The sequence below is a fragment of the Schistocerca serialis genome, chromosome 1 (assembly GCF_023864345.2).
Source record: "Schistocerca serialis cubense isolate TAMUIC-IGC-003099 chromosome 1, iqSchSeri2.2, whole genome shotgun sequence".
Classification (NCBI taxonomy): domain Eukaryota; kingdom Metazoa; phylum Arthropoda; class Insecta; order Orthoptera; family Acrididae; genus Schistocerca; species Schistocerca serialis.
This window is the reverse complement of record NC_064638.1, coordinates 860,610,876-860,629,106: the sequence shown is the minus strand read 5'-3', so window position 1 is coordinate 860,629,106 and position 18,231 is coordinate 860,610,876. Positions and strand designations below refer to the sequence as shown.

Genomic DNA, 18,231 nt, shown 5'->3' with positions numbered 1-18,231 from the left:
GAAAAGTGACTGTTTTGCTCGTTTGCTTTAAGTGTGTGTTTGCTAGTTCATATCTGTACTTCAGTATTATCACTGAATTTTCACCATTGATGCCCTCCCAGTACCATCCGTTTTCAAACATACTTTTCCATAATCATTTGGGACACCTTCTTAGAGAAAGCAGTGAATGGAACAGTAAACTTCTTTCATTATAATCAATCAAAATATCACAATTGGGTTAGTTTCTTTGTTTCTTATTGTTGGTAGATCTCTTTTGGCAGGGCTGAATTGTCTCAGGTGTTTTATCAGTAGTGCCATATATTCTGATCTCTCAACATACCTTTCTTTGAGCTTTTGATTTTTAATATTTTCCTCCGATCATGTTCATAAAAGGCATCAGATATGATATGTAACCAGTTATAGTTCCATTTTTAAGTTGGAAGATGACAATTCAGAATTGAATATAGGCAGCTTAGTCACCAACGACATATTAAATACTGCCAAGTAACACAGTAACTCTGCCTGTAATTTCTCCTAAGACTTGGCTTAATTGCAGTCCTCCTCCTTTCATCCCCTTTGAAATCTAATATCTACATGAAATACCATGGGAGTCCTCACCAAAAGTTTTTAGATAATTTTTAAGAAAGATTAGAACAGCATCTATTGGTCAAGTTCAGTTGTTGTGCTTGTGTCACAATGTGTTGCTTGTGTGTGTTAAACTAACAGCATGGGGAGGAGCTGAGTGCCCTGTGCTCACGCTTACGTGATGAGTGCGGTGGTTGCCATGGTGATGGGGCTGTGCTGACAGCTCTGTGGAATAGACTGCAACAGTTGGCAACTGCATGGCCACCACATGAGAAAGGTATGCATTTCTAACCTGTTAAGAAGCTATAACTGTCCTAAAACTACATCTCTCTCTGCAAATCTTGGTACAGCGCATGTCAGAGAAGGCTGATGTGCCCATTGCAGCGTGTTCAAAAGGTATGCATTTGTACACAACAGAGTTGACATTTATTTGTTATTTGTGTGTGTGTGTGTGTGTGTGTGTGTGTGTGTGTGTGTGTGTGTGTGTGTGTGTTTTTGTTTACAGTATGATCTATTTTGGTTTGGTGAAGTATTGTAAATTGTGTACCAGTTGTGAAAGCTTCGGTTCATACAGTTTTCAAATCTAATTTAGTACGTTTTATTTTTATTTATTTATTTATTTTATTATTTGTTGTTGTTGTAGAGTAATATAGTCTAGCTTTCACTGTTAGAGCATTAAACATAGTGCCTAGTAAAAATGCAAATTATTGTTGTGTGTTAAATGAAACATTGGAAAAGCAATAAGAAAGTAATATCCTCGTGGTTGACTCCTCCCCTTTTAAATGTCTTTTAATATATTATGTTCTGATTGTCAAAGTTTGTAAGTAAATAGAAGTACAAGATTTATTTCACAGAATCATCTACAAAGTCAGAAATGGTATAAATATAAATTAGGTTAAAGGATACCACACACTGAAAAGCAGAAGCATTGAGTTGTCGATAGGCATGCATAAAGGAAAGAAAACTTGCTAGCTTTCAGAGCTATTGTGCCTCTGCCCTTACATTGTGCTGAGTGGACTAACAGTGCTAATGCTTTGTTTCTCAGCAGGTGGACTGGCTTTGGGTGGGGGCATGTTGGGTGGGATGGGAAGACAGACAGGGTGGCAGGAGGCAGGGAGAGGGACATGGGGTAGATGGCTAGTGGCTTGGAGGAAGTCAGTCATTTTGCTGACTAGGAATGTGGGAAGCAGGGTTGATAGGTACATGGGCTAGTCATGTAATGCACAATTGTAGGTGACTGTTGGGAGTGGAGCACATTGAAGGTGGTGATGTGATGTGAATTGGGAGGTGATGACAGAATGGAGAGAGGGGAAACGGTTGGGTGGAGGGTGTGAGGAAAGTGGGTTACCCAAGATCGATGTCTGGATAGTTACAGGTGCGGAGGATGTGTTGTATGGATAACCCCCATTGCATAGTTCAGAGAAGCTGGTCATGAGGGAAGGAACAAGATGCTACAGATTGTGAAGTAGCCATTTGAATATGATTAAGTTGTGCTCAGCTGCATGTTGTGCCACCGGATGGTCAACTTTGTTCATGGCAACAGTGTGGCAGTGACCATTCATCCTGGTGGATAGCTGGTTGACATAAAAAGCTGTGCAGCGTTTCCAGGAGAGTTGGTATGTGACATGCCGGCTTTCACAGGTTGCACGTCCTCTGATGGGGGTAGGATAAGCCTGTCACAGAACTGGATTAGGAGATGCTGGGTGTATGTATTGAGTGGGTCTTGCACCCTGGTCTGCCTCAAGGATATGATACCTATGGCAAGGCGTTGGGAGTGGGAATGCCATAGGGATGGACTAGGATGTTGTGTAGGTTGGGTGGATAACGGAGAACCACTTTAGGAGTGGTGGGAAAGATCTTGCATAGAATGTATTTCATTGCAGGGCAGGATGAGTGATAACCAAAGCCTTGGCAAATGATGTGGTTCAGTTGTTCCAGTCCAGCATGATGTTGGGTTCAATCCTTTGTAGCTGACGGGCAGTATGTGAGGACTAGGTTTTGGGAATGGGGAGGGGTATTGCCTGTCTGTGAAGGCCTTGTTGAGGCCTTCAGCATACTGGGCAAAGCATTTCTCGTCACTGCAGATACATCATGCACAAGCGGCAAGGCTGAATGGGAGGGAGTTTTTGTTGTGGAAAGAATAGCAGCTGTTGAAATGTAGGTATGATAGATGGTTAGTGGGTTTAATGTGGTCAGAGATGTGGATGGAACCATCAGAAATGTGGAGATGTACATCCAGGAAGGTGCCATGTTTGGTACAGGAGGACCAGGTGAAGCAAGTAGGAGAGCAGGTTGTGAAGGAATGTGGATAGGGTGTCTTGGTCTGAAGCCAGATCTCAGCAGTGAACCCAAAACAGACTATGGGTTGGGAGTTTTGGGAAGCTAGAAAGGTATCCTCTAGATGGCTTCTGCCAACTCTATTGCTCCTCCACCTACAAGCTCTGCCAGGGTGATCCCAGCCAGAAGTCTGGAATAACCTCAAATCCCAACTGAAATCCTTAGGCCCTTCCCAGAACCTCTCCCCCAAGGCCATCTCCTTCATCATCTGCCCCCCCTCCCCCCCGCCCCCCCCCCCCCCACACACACACATCTTTTGCATGCTCCCCAAAATCCACAAACCTAACAGTCCTGGAGAGCCCATTGTAGCTGGCTATTGTGCACCCACTGAAAGAATTTCCACCTTTGTTGACCATTACCTCCAACCAGTTGCCCAAATTTCCACCATCCCCAACCCTTTACCCACTGGATTCCTACTCATCACTGTTCACACCACCGCTTCTATATACCAACATCCCTCATGCCCATGGCCTTGCTGCTATTGAACACTACCTTTGCCAACGTCTTTCAGACTCCAAACCCACCACATCATTTCTTATATACCCTACAGTACAAACTCTGACCTACAACTATGTTTCCACAGATGGGAAGACATACAAAAACAAATCTATAGCTCAGCCATTGGTATCCACATCACACCTTCTAATGCCAACCTCTTTCAAGAGGAAACCTTCCTAAGATCCCAAAACACCCAATCCCCTAAGCTGATTTAGGTTCATTGTTGATATCTTACTTTGGGTCAGTACACCCTATTCACATTCCTTCACAACCTCAACACCTTATCTCCCACCTGCTTCACCTGGTCCTCCTCTACCAATACGCCACCTTCCTGGATGTTCATCTCCACCGGTCTGATGGCTCCATTCACAACTCTGTCTGCATTAAACCCACAAATAACCTGCATTTTGACAGCTGCCATCTTTTCCACAATAAAAACTCCTTTCCACACAGCCTTACTATTTGTGGTCAATGTATCTGCTGAGATGAGAAATGCATTGCCCAGTATGCAGAAGTCCTCAACAAGACCTTCACAGACGTGCAATACCCCCCCCCCCCCCCTCCCCTCCAAAACCTAATCCACAGACAGATTTCCTGTGCCATATCCCCACACACTGCCCATCTTCCAACCACTGCCCAAGAATCAGCTACAAAGGATTGAACCCAATATCATGCTGGACTGGAACAATTGAACCACATCATTGCCAGGGCTTTGATTATCACTCATCCTGCCCTGCAATGAAGTACATTCTATGCAAGATCCTTCTCACCACTACTAAAGTGATTGTCCATTGCCCACCCAACCTGCACAACATCCTTGTCCATCCCTATGGTGCTCCCACTCCCAACGCTTTGGCATAGGTATCATATCCTTGTGGCAGACGGTGCAAGACCTACCCAATACACTCACCCAGCATCTCCTAGTCCAGTTCTGTCACAGGCATATCCTACCCTATCAGAGACTGGGCAACCTGTGAAAACAGCCATGTCATATAACAATACTGCTGCAAACTACTAACCAACTGTTCACCAGGACTCTTGCCAAGTACAAAGTTGACCACCCAGTAGCACAGTATGCAGCTCAGCACACAACATGCTTAATTTCAGTGGCTGTTCCCTCTACCACCAGCTTCTCTGAACTACGCAGATGGGAGTTATCCTTACAGTGCATTCTCCACTCCCATAATCATCCTGGACTCCATGTCAGGTAACTCACCCTGCACCCAACAGTTTCCCCTGCCTTGATCCTGTCGTCCCCTCCAAATTCATGTCGCCACGTTGTCTCCAGCATTCACTGCTCCCACCAGTAACTACAATCATGTGTTACATACCTAGCCTATATACCTGCCACCTCACCCTCCTGCATTTGTAGCTGGCAAACCAATGGATTCTTCTAAGCTGCTAGCCATCCACCCTCAGTCCCTCTCCCTGCCTCGTGCCTCCCTGTCCCTCTACCCACCCCATATGACACGACTCCCATCACAACCAATCCACCTCAGAGAAATGAAGCATTGGCACTGTTAATCCAGCCGGAACTATAAAGGGGCACAGATAGAGTGTGTGTGTGTGTGTGTGTGTGTGTGTGTGTGTGTGTGTGGTGGTGGGGGGGGGGGGGGGGGTGTTACTCTAGCTCATCAAAGAACAAGGTAGCAAGTTTTCTTTCAGCAATTGGATCATACCCCTGCACAGTGTGTGTGAAGTGTGGTTCTCTTTACCCATTCACTGTATACTTACCACAAATCCATTTTCTTAACTTAAATTTTTGTACACCTTTCATCCCCCCCCCCCCCCCCCCCCCCAAATCCATTCTATTTTTCCCTCATTCCCTCCATATTTTTACTGAACTTTGTTATGTAGAAATTTGTTTTTAATAAATAAATGAGATGAGAGAAACGGTTTATGGCTGAGTTGGTCAGTGTTCCTAATACTAACCTAAAAATTTGGTTTCAGTTTGTTATTTTGCAGAAGTTTCAAAAATTTTAGAACTAAGAACTCTACCCCACAAAATATCCTTCAGTTTCGTTAAAGAGTTATTTATGACAAACTTCATTAAATATATTTCACTAATTTAGCAAACACAAGCAGTTGACAACAGTTTATAAACAATAATAAATGTCATTTGAGAGCATTAAAATCAGAAATTTTAATCTGAAACAAAAGTGAATTTTACATATAATGTCTTATAATGCATGTACTGACTTGTTCATTTAGGATGCATACAAGAAACACCATAAGGGCCAGATGAAATAAAATAATGTACCTCACCATCATCATCATCCTGCTGAGTACAGAGTGTTATTAAGGGGTAAAACCACAGTAGAAATAAATATAAGGTTTTCTCCTTATCACCCTGTAGATAAACTATTGCTTCCTTAAATGGCTTAAGTAATGCTATGAGGAGGTATACAGTGGTCGCAAACTAGCATTTTATCAGAGGTGCATTTGCTATCTAAAACAGCCTTCACTGATTCAGTCTGAGAATGTTCTGATTGAAGCATGTCAAAATAATTATTCTGTTGTGAGTTGAAACACATTGCTTTAAAGATGAATTCAATTTTGCACAGAGACTACTTCTCTTGAAGTAGGAAACCATAGGTTGTCATCATTTTCCAACTCCAGTTTCCCAGGTGTAGAGAGGAAACCATAAGTCTAAACAGGTCTAACTTACTTAAGAACAGCTAATACATAAAGACATTTTCTTTCAAATGCTGTTTGCTGTTCCTGCAGAGCATGCTTAAAGATTGTGTTTGCACCGTGAGCCATGCATTGAAGATCTTTATATATGCAAGAGGCTCAACAATATTACTGGCCTGATCTGTGACAAATCTAATTTTGGCAAATGTTTTTTTCCAGTTTTTCGGCATTGGAAAATTCTGAGCGCATTAATACATATTTATTCAAATGCCAGTCCGAATTTAGAACACCGTAACAGACATACATGGCACATATTTGTAATTACCTGTCTACAAGTCAATTGTACTTGCACAGATACCAGTGTGAATAACACACACTATGCCAGGGAACACTTTTCTGGGCATTTTATTAGCAAAGATTAGTATTTTCGTAGTTTCACTTGAAAAGGCACAAGTTTTAACATTCACTGAGACATATTTTTTTCCTGTTTTGATTAATGTTTACCATAAATTTAGAAAGCCTTCTCCCTCTATACTGATAAATGGCCTCAAGGCCTTGGCACACACTTCCAAACACTAATCAGCCACTAAGTCTTTGTCCTCTTTCAAAATACTTATGGAGTAAGCAAACTGCTGGTCAAATGTCATAACACATACTCGAGGTTCCAAAATGAATGTTTAGTAACTTTTTACACAATTTGCATTGTGAGACACCTACTAGTTTATTTGAAGCTGCCTCATAAGCGCACACAAGTTTTTCCCATGCTGTTTCATAGCTAGTACATATTCCCCAACTCTAAGTTTCTCACCAGTGATCCTATAATTTGATTTTTTCATTTTACTGCTCCCACTAATTATAATACCTAATCTGCAGTGAAACTACCTATGCAGATATATAGCTGCCCATTCATTAGCCACATTGGACTGATTGTGAAAACTTGTCAGGTGCAGCAGGCTGCATGGAGCCCACAAAACTGGCCAGGCTTGCAGAAACATGAGTTGACCAACTTTAACCATAGTGCTTCAGTATACATGTACTCTTTGGTTTCCATCACAACAGGTTGAGCTGCTTTAATGGTTGTGTCAGAGACAGGGGCAGGCTGACTGAAAGGAAAATTTGTACACCTCTGAATCAGATACGTGTTTTGAACAGAGAACCTGGGCTTCCTAATCTGCATAGAATGTGATCCATATTCCTTTCCTAATTGCTTTATTTGATTGTTACCCTACAAGATTTATAGTGTGAAACTAATGGCAAAATAATTCAAGAGATTTGCATAAGTACTTTGGGATGTTAAAAGTGTTGTGTGATCCAGTGACATAATAATCACAATAGATCAGAACCAGTTTTTTTTTCCTTTGAAATATGTTGCTTTGATGTTTGATATTTTTCCACTGCAGTTCAAGTGTTTGAGAGAGAAGAAATTTGATCTGTAACAAGAATCACAATTAAAATGTTACTTTTCATGTGATAAATAAGGAATTAAAAATCAGAATGATTTTCTGTAAAAGTTAATACAATCAAACATGTTATTAAAATTTGTAGAGGTAAATGGTAAACGGGAATAACAGTATAGAATTAAAAGCAATATAAAAAGAAAGACCAATTGAAGGTTGAGTTCTGTTGAGGTGAAATAAATCGTGTGGGAGAAATGGGTAGTAAATGTAATAGTTGAGCAAAAGGAATGGGTATGTGGATGACTGACTTTATTATTAGTGTTTGTGTAAATTGGAAAGCACAAATTGGGGGAAAATGGGAGAAGATGAAGAATTAAAATAGTAGTCATGTTAATCAGATGGAGTGAACCGTACAAGTGTGTAGCCTGTGTGGGGGACGCAAACCATTGTAAACAGATCAGGGGACTAGAACATCTGGACATCATAACATTTCCAGTGCAAAAGATGAAAGTCATCTTAATCAGTCAACAAATGTCACTTATCATCAGCAGCCATTTACACCCACTCATGGGCAACGTATCATCTAGTTTGTCACCTTATTCACATGTTTGATGTCTTAACTCTCCTAGTAATCCCCTTCACTTTCCTTTATGGCCTACAATCGGTAAAACGGTGCATGATGAGTCTTTAAGTCATATTTTTCATGTTGCAGGGATGGAGGTGATACTAGTGGCAAATTGGTAATTCAGCTTGCTTGGTCCCTTACACACCAGTCATGATTCTATTAACATCAAAGGAGTAAATGAGTTGGGTTGCCTGAGCAAGTTGGCGAATTTCATTGCTATCCCTTGGAAATGCCTGGAGAAGTTGTCGTAGTTGTCATATTGTTAGCACATCCTTGCGGTACACGTTGCCTAGCATTCACCAAATGTGAAAACAATGATCTTTTGTAAAGAGGAAGGGAGAGACGGATTTCAGATTACAATACTAGCTGCCTCTATGTTTTGGCCACTGCCCTTTTGACGTGTTTCATTGAGGACACAGACTGAAATTAGGGGCTAAGCAAGTGTCCATTGTGTGTTGTGTTCATTCTGAGGAGGTCCACACACTCACTTTTTGAATGCTTTGCTGTGCTGATATCCATAGAAAATTCACTCAACAGCTCTAGTGGCATGATGAGCTGGAGAGGGTGCATGATGGCTACTGCCTCTACTACAAACACTGACTTCTTTCAAAGAAGACTGTATGTCCATTTGTAGACCAGGACAAGGTGCTACCTACATATGATTGGTTAGCTGTTTCTAACTCACTGAATATTTTAATCACATCTGGCCTTGCATTTGCAAGGTTATCATGAATTTATAGTTAATGGTTGCTGTTCGACATTTGAGAAGCTGTATGCATAGTAACTTGGTGAGGGCCATTTATCACCAAACAGAAACAAAACTGTAGTGTGTGGTATTAAAACTATACATTGCATTAAGCAATACTACTCTATTTGTCTCTTTGAATTTTTAACTTAAAAATTAAAACTAATCCATGTACTAATCTGTATTCAGCTTCCGAGGTCGGTGTGTCAAACAGACATGATACAGACGGAGACAAAAATCAGGAAGGACAATGCTCCATATCCAAACAGCATAAGGAACCGCCAGCTCTCGCCCCTGCAGGTTTGTTGGCATGCATTAGTGTAACAAGGCATTGGTACGTAGTCAGATGCATTACTAACACTCTACTCTACATGTCACATAGGATAACTGAGTGTGGCAGGTGGCGGTATTGTGACTAATCTGTTTCCTTGTCTCCAGTGTGTAGCATAACCTTGTGTGTTAGTCCAATGTATATTATATACATGTCTGTTAATGTCATACATTTGTGTGACTGTAAGTTACAAATAAGAAAATTTGTTATTGAATAGTTGCATACTTAGTGATGATTGGCTTACTACTAGCTTAGAAATAAACAGTGAGTGTGAAATAAGATGAAATGACAGTCTTTGGCGTTGTGGAGTTTGTGATGTGATTGTTAAAAACCTAAAACAGCGTTCTTACAAGGGAGCATACACGGGTCACTACAATTGAACGAAAGATGAGCAAAATTGATGACCCCTTGGGTGTATGCTTCCTTCGTTTGTCCTAAATAAACACTGATGGTGCCATTGAGACTATTCTTTAAAACTCACAGTTATACACTACTACTACTACTACAACAATAAAATTGAAATTGTGTGGGGACAAAACATGTCTGATTGTTTGGTTTATTGCCTACTTGTTGTCCCCCCCCCCCCCCCCCCCCAAATCCACGCGCGCGCGCGCGCGCACACGCACACACGCACACACACACACACACACGCACACACACGCACACACACGCACACACACGCACACACACACACACACACACACTTTTTGTTTAGTTTAGTGCCTATCTGCCCCCGTGTCCTCTCCCCCTACAATGTTAGGTACATTATTCTGTTGCTTTTTCTCACTCAAATGTTTATCCAACATGGCTTTTTCTTCTTTCCTTTCCATTTTTTAATCTCATTTGCATGTTAGTGTCCACCAATTTAATTTCTCCTACAAGAATAAAGGTCTGGCATTTCAGCTTTTTGCTTGCAATAAATAAAGTTGCTGTGCAAGATTGTTTCAACTTTTGAGTTGGTAAGGAACTGATGTCCAGTGGTAATTTTACTTCCCCTTTGCAATTCTTCTAAATTGTTTGTTACACTTGCTTGTCAGATTTATGTGCCTAATACATGGCTGCATTTTTGAAAGTTTATTGATCAGTAAATTTTACAGCTCGTGTTTGTTCCTTGGATCAGGGTAGATGTCAGCTTGGTTGTAGTGCTTTCATTTGTACCTGTCTAATGTTTATAAGGAATATATATATATATATATATATATATATATATATATATATATATATATATATATATATATAATAGAGTATTTTTTCATTTAGTTAAGTTTTTACAGGCAGTGTGTTAACACACAGGCATCCACAGTCTAGGAAATATTTAGTATTAGAGAAAAATATCTTTGGTTAACTTAATAATGGACTTTTATGGATGTTAAAAGAACTCGTATTTAAGCGGTATCTTCTAACTATAGCTAAAGCACAAACAAATTTCATACAAAACACTTTTGTTAGACATGTTCTTTAGGGGGAAGGAAATAAAGCTGTAAGACAAATTGCAGAGGAGCTTACGAGACATTCTGGAACTTATATATCTGAATGCCATGTACCAAATTATACAGTAAATTGCAGAGAACCATCGAATATGTGATATTAATTTTCTTTATTACTTGGTAATTAGTTTAAAGCCTAAGCTTACTATCAAATCATCCAATAAGCTATGCAGAATCATACATTATAACAGCCACATGACTGTTCATTCTTGTTAAACACATCTTATAAAGCAGGACAGGGCTAAACTTCATTCACTTAACTGAGACACTGAAGTGCGGAAGGTATTCTGTATCTGTCATAATGTGTGGTTTTGCATAGTTTATTAAATGATTTGATAATCAGCTTAGGCTTGAAACTAGTAATTAAGTAATTAAAAAATATTGCAACTTTGATGGTTCTCTGCTCTTTATTGCATAATTTGGTAAACCACATAGTTGCTGAGGTCTTGCCTTCCAGAATGCTGGAAACCAGTAAACAATGTCATTTAATTATAGATATTTTTGCACACGCTCTGTCATTCTTGATGTTTTAATTTTATATGATAAATACAATATTTGTATCTTCTCAATTACTGTAAACTGTAGAGATAGAAACAACCTTGCAAATCCATGGTGTTCTGTGTTGTTGATCTAGAAATTTCTTTCACAGAATTGATGCGGTGTCCAGATAACAGCTGTTCACGAGACCTTCAGCAGTCTTTTTTATGGTTTGTCCCCCTCCACTCCCCATCGCCCTGTCCACTGGGTGGGATGGTGGCCGAGCGCAAAAAGCTGTTCGAACACTAAGTGTGAGAATGTCGGAGGAGGGGAGGGGATGCAACAACACAGATTCAAAAAAAGATGAGTCAGGCATCTTAAACTGTAATAGCAACTCTGCAGCTCCATTTATTCTGCAAAAAAGAAACCAGTTTGCTTGTGCAAATCAGACTGAAGACACCACTAGTGTCACTCCAGGTTTTACTCAGCTTGTAATAGTGAAAACAAAAACACTATCTATTAAAAACATAGCCTCAAAGTACTGTGTGAAGAAGCTGTAATCACAATTTTTACACAATTACATTAAATTTTGAGAAAGTTGAGTTAAAATTGCTTGTGTTTACAAAGTAGTGTAGAGATGTTGTGTGTGAGCATGGGAGACCACCAGACTACTAAATCTTTAGAAGTTAATGTGTAATAAATCGACTTTTGAGCTTTAATTTCAAGACAGTTGAGCCTATTCCCATATTGTACTATATCAAAATGGCACACATAAAATGGGACATTTTTTTATAAAGAAAATTAAGCTCTTTTATACAAAAAAATGCTACACATTTTTATATGGGATATAGATTTAGTCCTTTTTATATTTCTTCTGTGAATACATATGGCATCATTTCTTTACAAAAAAAAAGAGATTTGTTGATTTTTTAAATACAAATTAGTGCTCCACAAGGACGGTGATAAAATATATTGCAGTATAAAGTAGAATTTCAAGGAGGTAACTGAAAGAGGAGGGGAGATTTATGGTCGAATGTTCATCTCTTTTCTATGCAGAGATAGTGGCTGTGCCACAGATGACTGTCACTATCATGATTGTTAAATGAAGTGGCTCTCATTCTCAGGTATTGTCAAAGAGTAGCCATTTCAAATTTTGTGTCATGCATAATTACAGTTGCCATGTCACCTTAACATTTATAGTTTCTTGGGCATTATTTATTTTCTATGTATGAAGTATGTGTACATTTAAATTTTTGAGATAAGTTATACCATATGAGATTTGTTGTGCAAGTGTGTGTGGATTTTCTGCAATATCTTTAATGGGCTTTAAAGCACATTATCTGTTAGCAACCAAATATGTACATAACTGTAAAGTTCATAATTTAACAGTATATAGTTCTATTTATGACAGTTTACCTGAAGGCAATTAACAATGTATTGCATTAATAAAAGCAGTTCATTTAAACAAAATGTAAAATAACTGCACTCATCAACCCACCTACGTTGTTTATTTAGTTCTCATATATATTAATTATGTTGCAATCATTTGTGAATCACCAAATTAATTCTTTGCTCATGGTATGTATGTATATATTGTACATATTGTATGTATGTATGTACCAAGAGAAAACGCACGTCAGTTATGTAAAATTAATTTGTGTAGAATTAAAGCGATAAAGTTTTGTACCAGTATACAGTGTTTCCCTTCGTTTGGGTTCACAGATTTGTTAACTGTTTACTGCAACATGATGTTATGTTTTTGTGATACTTTATTTCAGAATGCACCTTGTTATGTACAGATAATTCAACACTATAAACTAAAGCTGTATGCCAGTTTTATGTTAAATGTTGCCATTTCTTGAAGAATGGAATGTTAAAGTATTGAATGTATAATAAACTATATGCCATGTGAAGTTGTTATTTTATTCCAATTGTCTTGTAAGTTGGATTTATCAAAAAAACATTATCTGTAAGTGAAGGAATAAATGACAGAGTATGGCTTCTATGTAAATATTGATGCCATTCCTTAGTTGACTTCACAGCAATTTTACCATTTTCTATATTCCAGCCATAATTTTATTGTAATACTTGACATAAGTTGTTTTTCATCCTATTTACACTGTTGTTGAAATTTTGAAGATTACAGTATATTAAATTGCACTTGACTGCAGCATTTGCAAATTATATAAAAAGGTTAGGAGCATCAGCCGCAAGAAGATAATTACATTAGTCACAAATATTTATATTTGAGAAACTAAAGTGCCTATAGACAATAATTATTCAAATACAATGTGCAAATGGCGTTCATTTATGTAAAAAGAAATAATAATTTGTCAATTATCAATTACAAGATTCTCCAGGTTGTTATCATGGTTTTAAATTGAGGTTGCAATGAGACAAAAGGAATAGGCATATGGACCCGAATGAGAGAGAGCTATGTTGGATTATACTGGGTGGTAATCAGATTGCTATCAGCGTGGAGGAAGACGTGCCGTTGGCAGCTGGAAGTGTTTGTGGGAGTGTGAAAGTAGCAGGCAGGCATGCTTCAAACGACGGGTCATATTTCCTGGTGACAGCCATGGAGCCTGCAGCAGGGCATATCTTTTGGCAGTGGCCAAACTTGGTTGCCCACATTTGCAGCAGTTACACTCGGCATTCAAGTGTATATGACTCATGCCAGGATGTGTCTCCTTTGCCGCCTGTATGACAAGTGTCCTTTCCTTCCCATCTTGATTACAAATATTTTCCAGAGCAATCTCTGTGTGTTTTCCAGAGCTATCTCCCTGGCTGTAACCAAATACCCTGTTGGCGAGCTTATGTTCCTCTTCAGGCCACTAAAATTATTGTTCACCATACTCCTGTACTGTTTTGTGCTGCCCACAAATCCCATGGCTGGTTTATCACACGCACTATATTGCAGCCAAAATTCCTTTTGCCTATCAAACTGCATGTTACCAGTTAACAGTCTATGTTTTGTGACCCCTTAATTCATCCATTTGTCACCTCCTCCTCCTCCTCCTCCTCCTCCTCATCGTCGTCCTCTGCTAACATTTCCTTTCACTTCAGCTTGGCACTGTGTAAGGTATGCCATTGTTCCCAAACTTCTCAGGACAGTACATGCAGATGCTAAAAATAGTTTTATAACAAGCGTCCTTTCACCTAGGTAATGTCTTACCTCCAGTTTTATGTTTTATGAGATGTTTGAATCTGTGCCCCTTCCAGTCTTCTCAACACCACAGAGAAACATCCATATAGGGTGTCAAAAATTTTAGCTCTCCAGGTGTACAATGCCACCCTGGGATGTCTCTTGGCCTCATCAGGTGCGTATCTTTCACAGGAAAGGTGAAAGGGGGGGGGGGGGCAGAGGTCCTGTCTCAGAGTGCAGATAGGTGCGTCTCTCCTACAGAGGTAGCAGGCCCTGGAGGCAGCTGTTGTCTTGGAGGTGGGACATTGTATGGTGGTTACATTACAACACAAAGTCTTTATATTTGCTGAATTAAAATAAAAGATAGTCAGTTACTTGCTTTTTATCCTTTTAGGCTCTTGGAGTACTGCTCTCGAACTGTATTTTATTTTTAACATGCTGACTATTACACGCACAGTAATGGATGTTTCATCGAAGGCCAGTGGGCACGTGGTGAAGGGCATGAGGCTCTGCTGTGGCTGGTAGTGATTTCATGGCAGTCAACATATTAAATCTTTTCTCATCTATAATATTTTTATATTTACATTGAGTCTTTTACTTAACCATGGAAAAGGTAAGAAGTAGTTATGGAGGAATCTTTGTCTTTACAGAAATAGCATTTACATTTTTATCTATTGGAAAGTGTATTTCTGTCAATTTTGGGTATAATTTATTCATCAACTTATAAGAAAATGTTCTATGATCTTTATTTATTAAAGGTATCAGTTCCTTTGAGCCAAAAGAAAATTAACAACAGAGAATGTTTTAATAATGATTCTTATTGTGAGGCATCTTGATTTTGCCACATTTATTATTTAGCTTCGGTAGAGCTATAGAATTTTGTGGATACTACCAAAGTAACTTAAAAACAAACAAAGGTTTTCCTAACAAAATACTACTGCTAAAGTTCTCTAGGATTTCTCGTTCATAAACTAAATATTAACTGAAGTACACTGACCTTAATTATCGATAAATCATTACATTTGCTATCAGTGAGGCACTTGGTATGTTATTTTCACAGCAAGCATTTCCCTGAGTACCCCTAATCTTCAGATAAATCTGGATGTCTTAAGGCACACACCTTCACACAGTTAAAATTTCTTTAGTAAATATTGACCTAAATTTGGAACAAAAGACCCACATATGGTAACTAATCAACACAGTGTCATATAAACTGAAAGTAGTGTAGCTACAACATCTACTTAGTTTTCACCACCACTGTTGAATGTGCCTGTTCAACAAAGTACTAATTTTACTTCACATAAGATAACTTTTGACACTTAGTGCTTCCATTCATTCATTCATCTGAACTTTTTCAATGACTACCATATTACTAGCGATGAGCACTCTGATTAGTTCAGTTGAATTTGTTTCTCTATTGGTGAAATGATTATCTCTTTAATGAGGACAATATTTTATTTCAGCGCTGTCTGTCACTTCTGAATCATACTGAACTACTTGCACTCACATTTGTTTTAAAAAAGAAGTTTATTAGAACCAAGGCCATTAATTTAGCTGTTTAATGTATGTGAATGCCACCATTATTTATCCTTTTATAAAAAAATAATTTGCTCTCTGAAAATAGAAATTTAACAACTTGAGTTCCTCATAATCAATCATGTTCCATTAGAAGGAAGATAGAGGTAATCAGTTTCCAGGGTGAGAGGGCATGCTGACTGGATAATAGAAATACTTGTATGATTGGAAACTTCCAGAGTAAAGATGGCTGTTTGTGATGACACACAAAAAACTTCATTAGGGTTAAAACCAGCTCTGTCAGTGGAGCTATTATAAAAAAGGAAAGAAAGAGGAATGGAATGGGTGAAGAAGGAAGACAACAAGATAGACAGGTAACCCCCCACTCTAGATTGCTGCACTCTGTGTGGGAGGCTTGTCTTCCTATCAACAAGCTGTAATGTTTTTCAGACTTTTTGAGTCGAGCGTATAGCATATCGCAGAACTTGTTTTGCCCCATGAGACCCCTCGAATTCACTCACTGCTTTTTGCATCTTTTCTTTGAGACATGCAAATTATCAACCCTTCATATAGCAAAACCTGTGACATATTTTTAGTGTCCCTGTCAGCAGACATCAATATGGACACAGACAAGTTGGTGGGAACTCGTGACAGAGTAATTTGGCCAGCTGTCAGATGACACATGTGAACCACCCATGCAGAACCACTGATCCAGGTGTTTATCTTTCAGCAGTGATGTACCGGACCCATCAGTTCTCTGCATCATGCTCTGTTTGTGTGCTTAGATGTTCAATTACTCACACTGGTTGTGTTTTGTGTTTTTCTCCATGTTTGCCTCTAAGGGTGCTGGACTCTGACCGAGCGAGGTGGCGCAGTGGTTAGCACACTGGACTCGCATTCGGGAGGACGACGGTTCAATCCCGTCTCCGGCCATCCTGATTTAGGTTTTCCGTGATTTCCCTAAATCGCTTCAGGCAAATGCCGGAATGGTTCCTTTGAAAGGGCACGGCCGATTTCCTTCCCCGTCCTTCCCTAACCCGAGCTTGCGCTCCGTCTCTAATGACCTCGTTGTCGACGGGACGTTAAACACTAATCTCCTCCTCCTGCTGGACTCCGTTACACTGTAGATTTTGAACCTCATTCCCTTTCCTAGGGCTCAGCTTCCAAGCTTTGTAGTTGAGCCAATGTCGGCTTGTATACTTAACGTTTGTGCTGACAATGCCAGTGTCACAGTGTTGTCATGCCCTATGCAGATATAAAAGTGACAAAGTAGTACGTTCTCACTACAAAAGAAAGAAAAGGGGCACACAAGTGGGAATGTACTACTTTGTCACTTTTATATCTGCATAGGTGTTAATTTGTGACCGCCATAGACCCCACATTTTTGCAATGATGGCAGGAGCAGGAGCACTTGCGCCTCTAGGAGCAGCAAGAAAAGCATCAACAGCAGCAGATGCAGGAACTGCTCAAACAGAACGCGGAATTGCTCCACTCTCGCATTGCACTGGTGGCAGACCAGGTGCCACCAGAGAATCTTCTCCACTGACACCCGTTGCCAGCTTTCACAAGTCTGTGGAAAGATGTGAGAATTATCTGTGCCAGTTCTTGCTGCACTTTCAGGTGATGCTTATAGTCAGTCCAGCTGTTAATGAGATCTTGTTATCATCTGGCAGCACGGTGTACGTAATCATGCTAAATTTGAAGCCTCCACCATACTGAAGAGACTTAACTTTGATGAACTCTGTCAGTTGCTGATGCAGGATTTTGGATATCAGATCCATGTTATGATGCCACAGTTGCAGTTTAACCAGCACCACAAATGCCCCAGGTAGGTTGACTGTGACTGCTGACATGCTAAGTTTCTCATGAGTCAATTTGAGTGTCTCCAGTCTACCACTTCATATGTGGACTCACTAATTACGGATTTGATTGTCCAGTTAACACCTGACCCTTCACTAGCTGAAGGTGCCCAGATTGCTGAATCACATGAACTTACTGGGGACATAGGATGTAATGTCCGACAACTCACTGGTGGCAAAGTTTGATATGCGTGGTAAAGAACCCATGGTGTTGTCCTGTGAGGTTGGTCAGCCAACTGTGTCTTCCCCTGAGCCACTGTGTGAAGGTGCCTTTGATGATATGAGTGTGATGAGTCACAGTGCACACCTTCGCCTGTGACAGACCCGATGGGTATAAGTTAAATCTATGGACCTGTCTCGATTGTCATAAGGTATATATTTGACAGGATTGCTCATATGGAGATGCCATGTGTGATGTGTGCCGATGGCCGTTTGCTATCAGTTCGCGACAGTTGGCGAGCTGCACAACAGCCATTGGAGGCTGCAATTGGAAGTTATCTTCGTGTGCCCCTTGGCATCACCAGAGCATATTCTGCTAATGCTGGTCGTGGATGGGTGACTGAGTATTGGGTAGATACAGGAGCAACAGTCAGCCTTATTAACTTAGACACATGCAG

General features: G+C 39.8%; 1 protein-coding gene across 3 annotated transcripts in view; it reads left to right on the top strand.

Annotated features, from left to right (window-relative positions):
• Positions 1-12,998, top strand: part of LOC126485469 (protein outspread) — a 774,913-nt gene extending 761,915 nt beyond the window's left edge. Inside the window, exons 26-28 of one of the 3 annotated variants that reach the window (XM_050108877.1) lie at positions 706-841; positions 8,990-9,100; positions 11,268-12,998. In XM_050108877.1, coding sequence (XP_049964834.1) covers positions 706-841; positions 8,990-9,100; positions 11,268-11,404 — 384 coding nt within the window. In that variant the 3' untranslated portion in view covers positions 11,405-12,998. The remainder of the gene's footprint in view (positions 1-705; positions 842-8,989; positions 9,101-11,267) is intronic. The other 2 variants (XM_050108878.1, XM_050108879.1) reach the window with 2 other exon arrangements.
• The last annotated feature ends 5,233 nt before the right edge of the window (positions 12,999-18,231 follow it).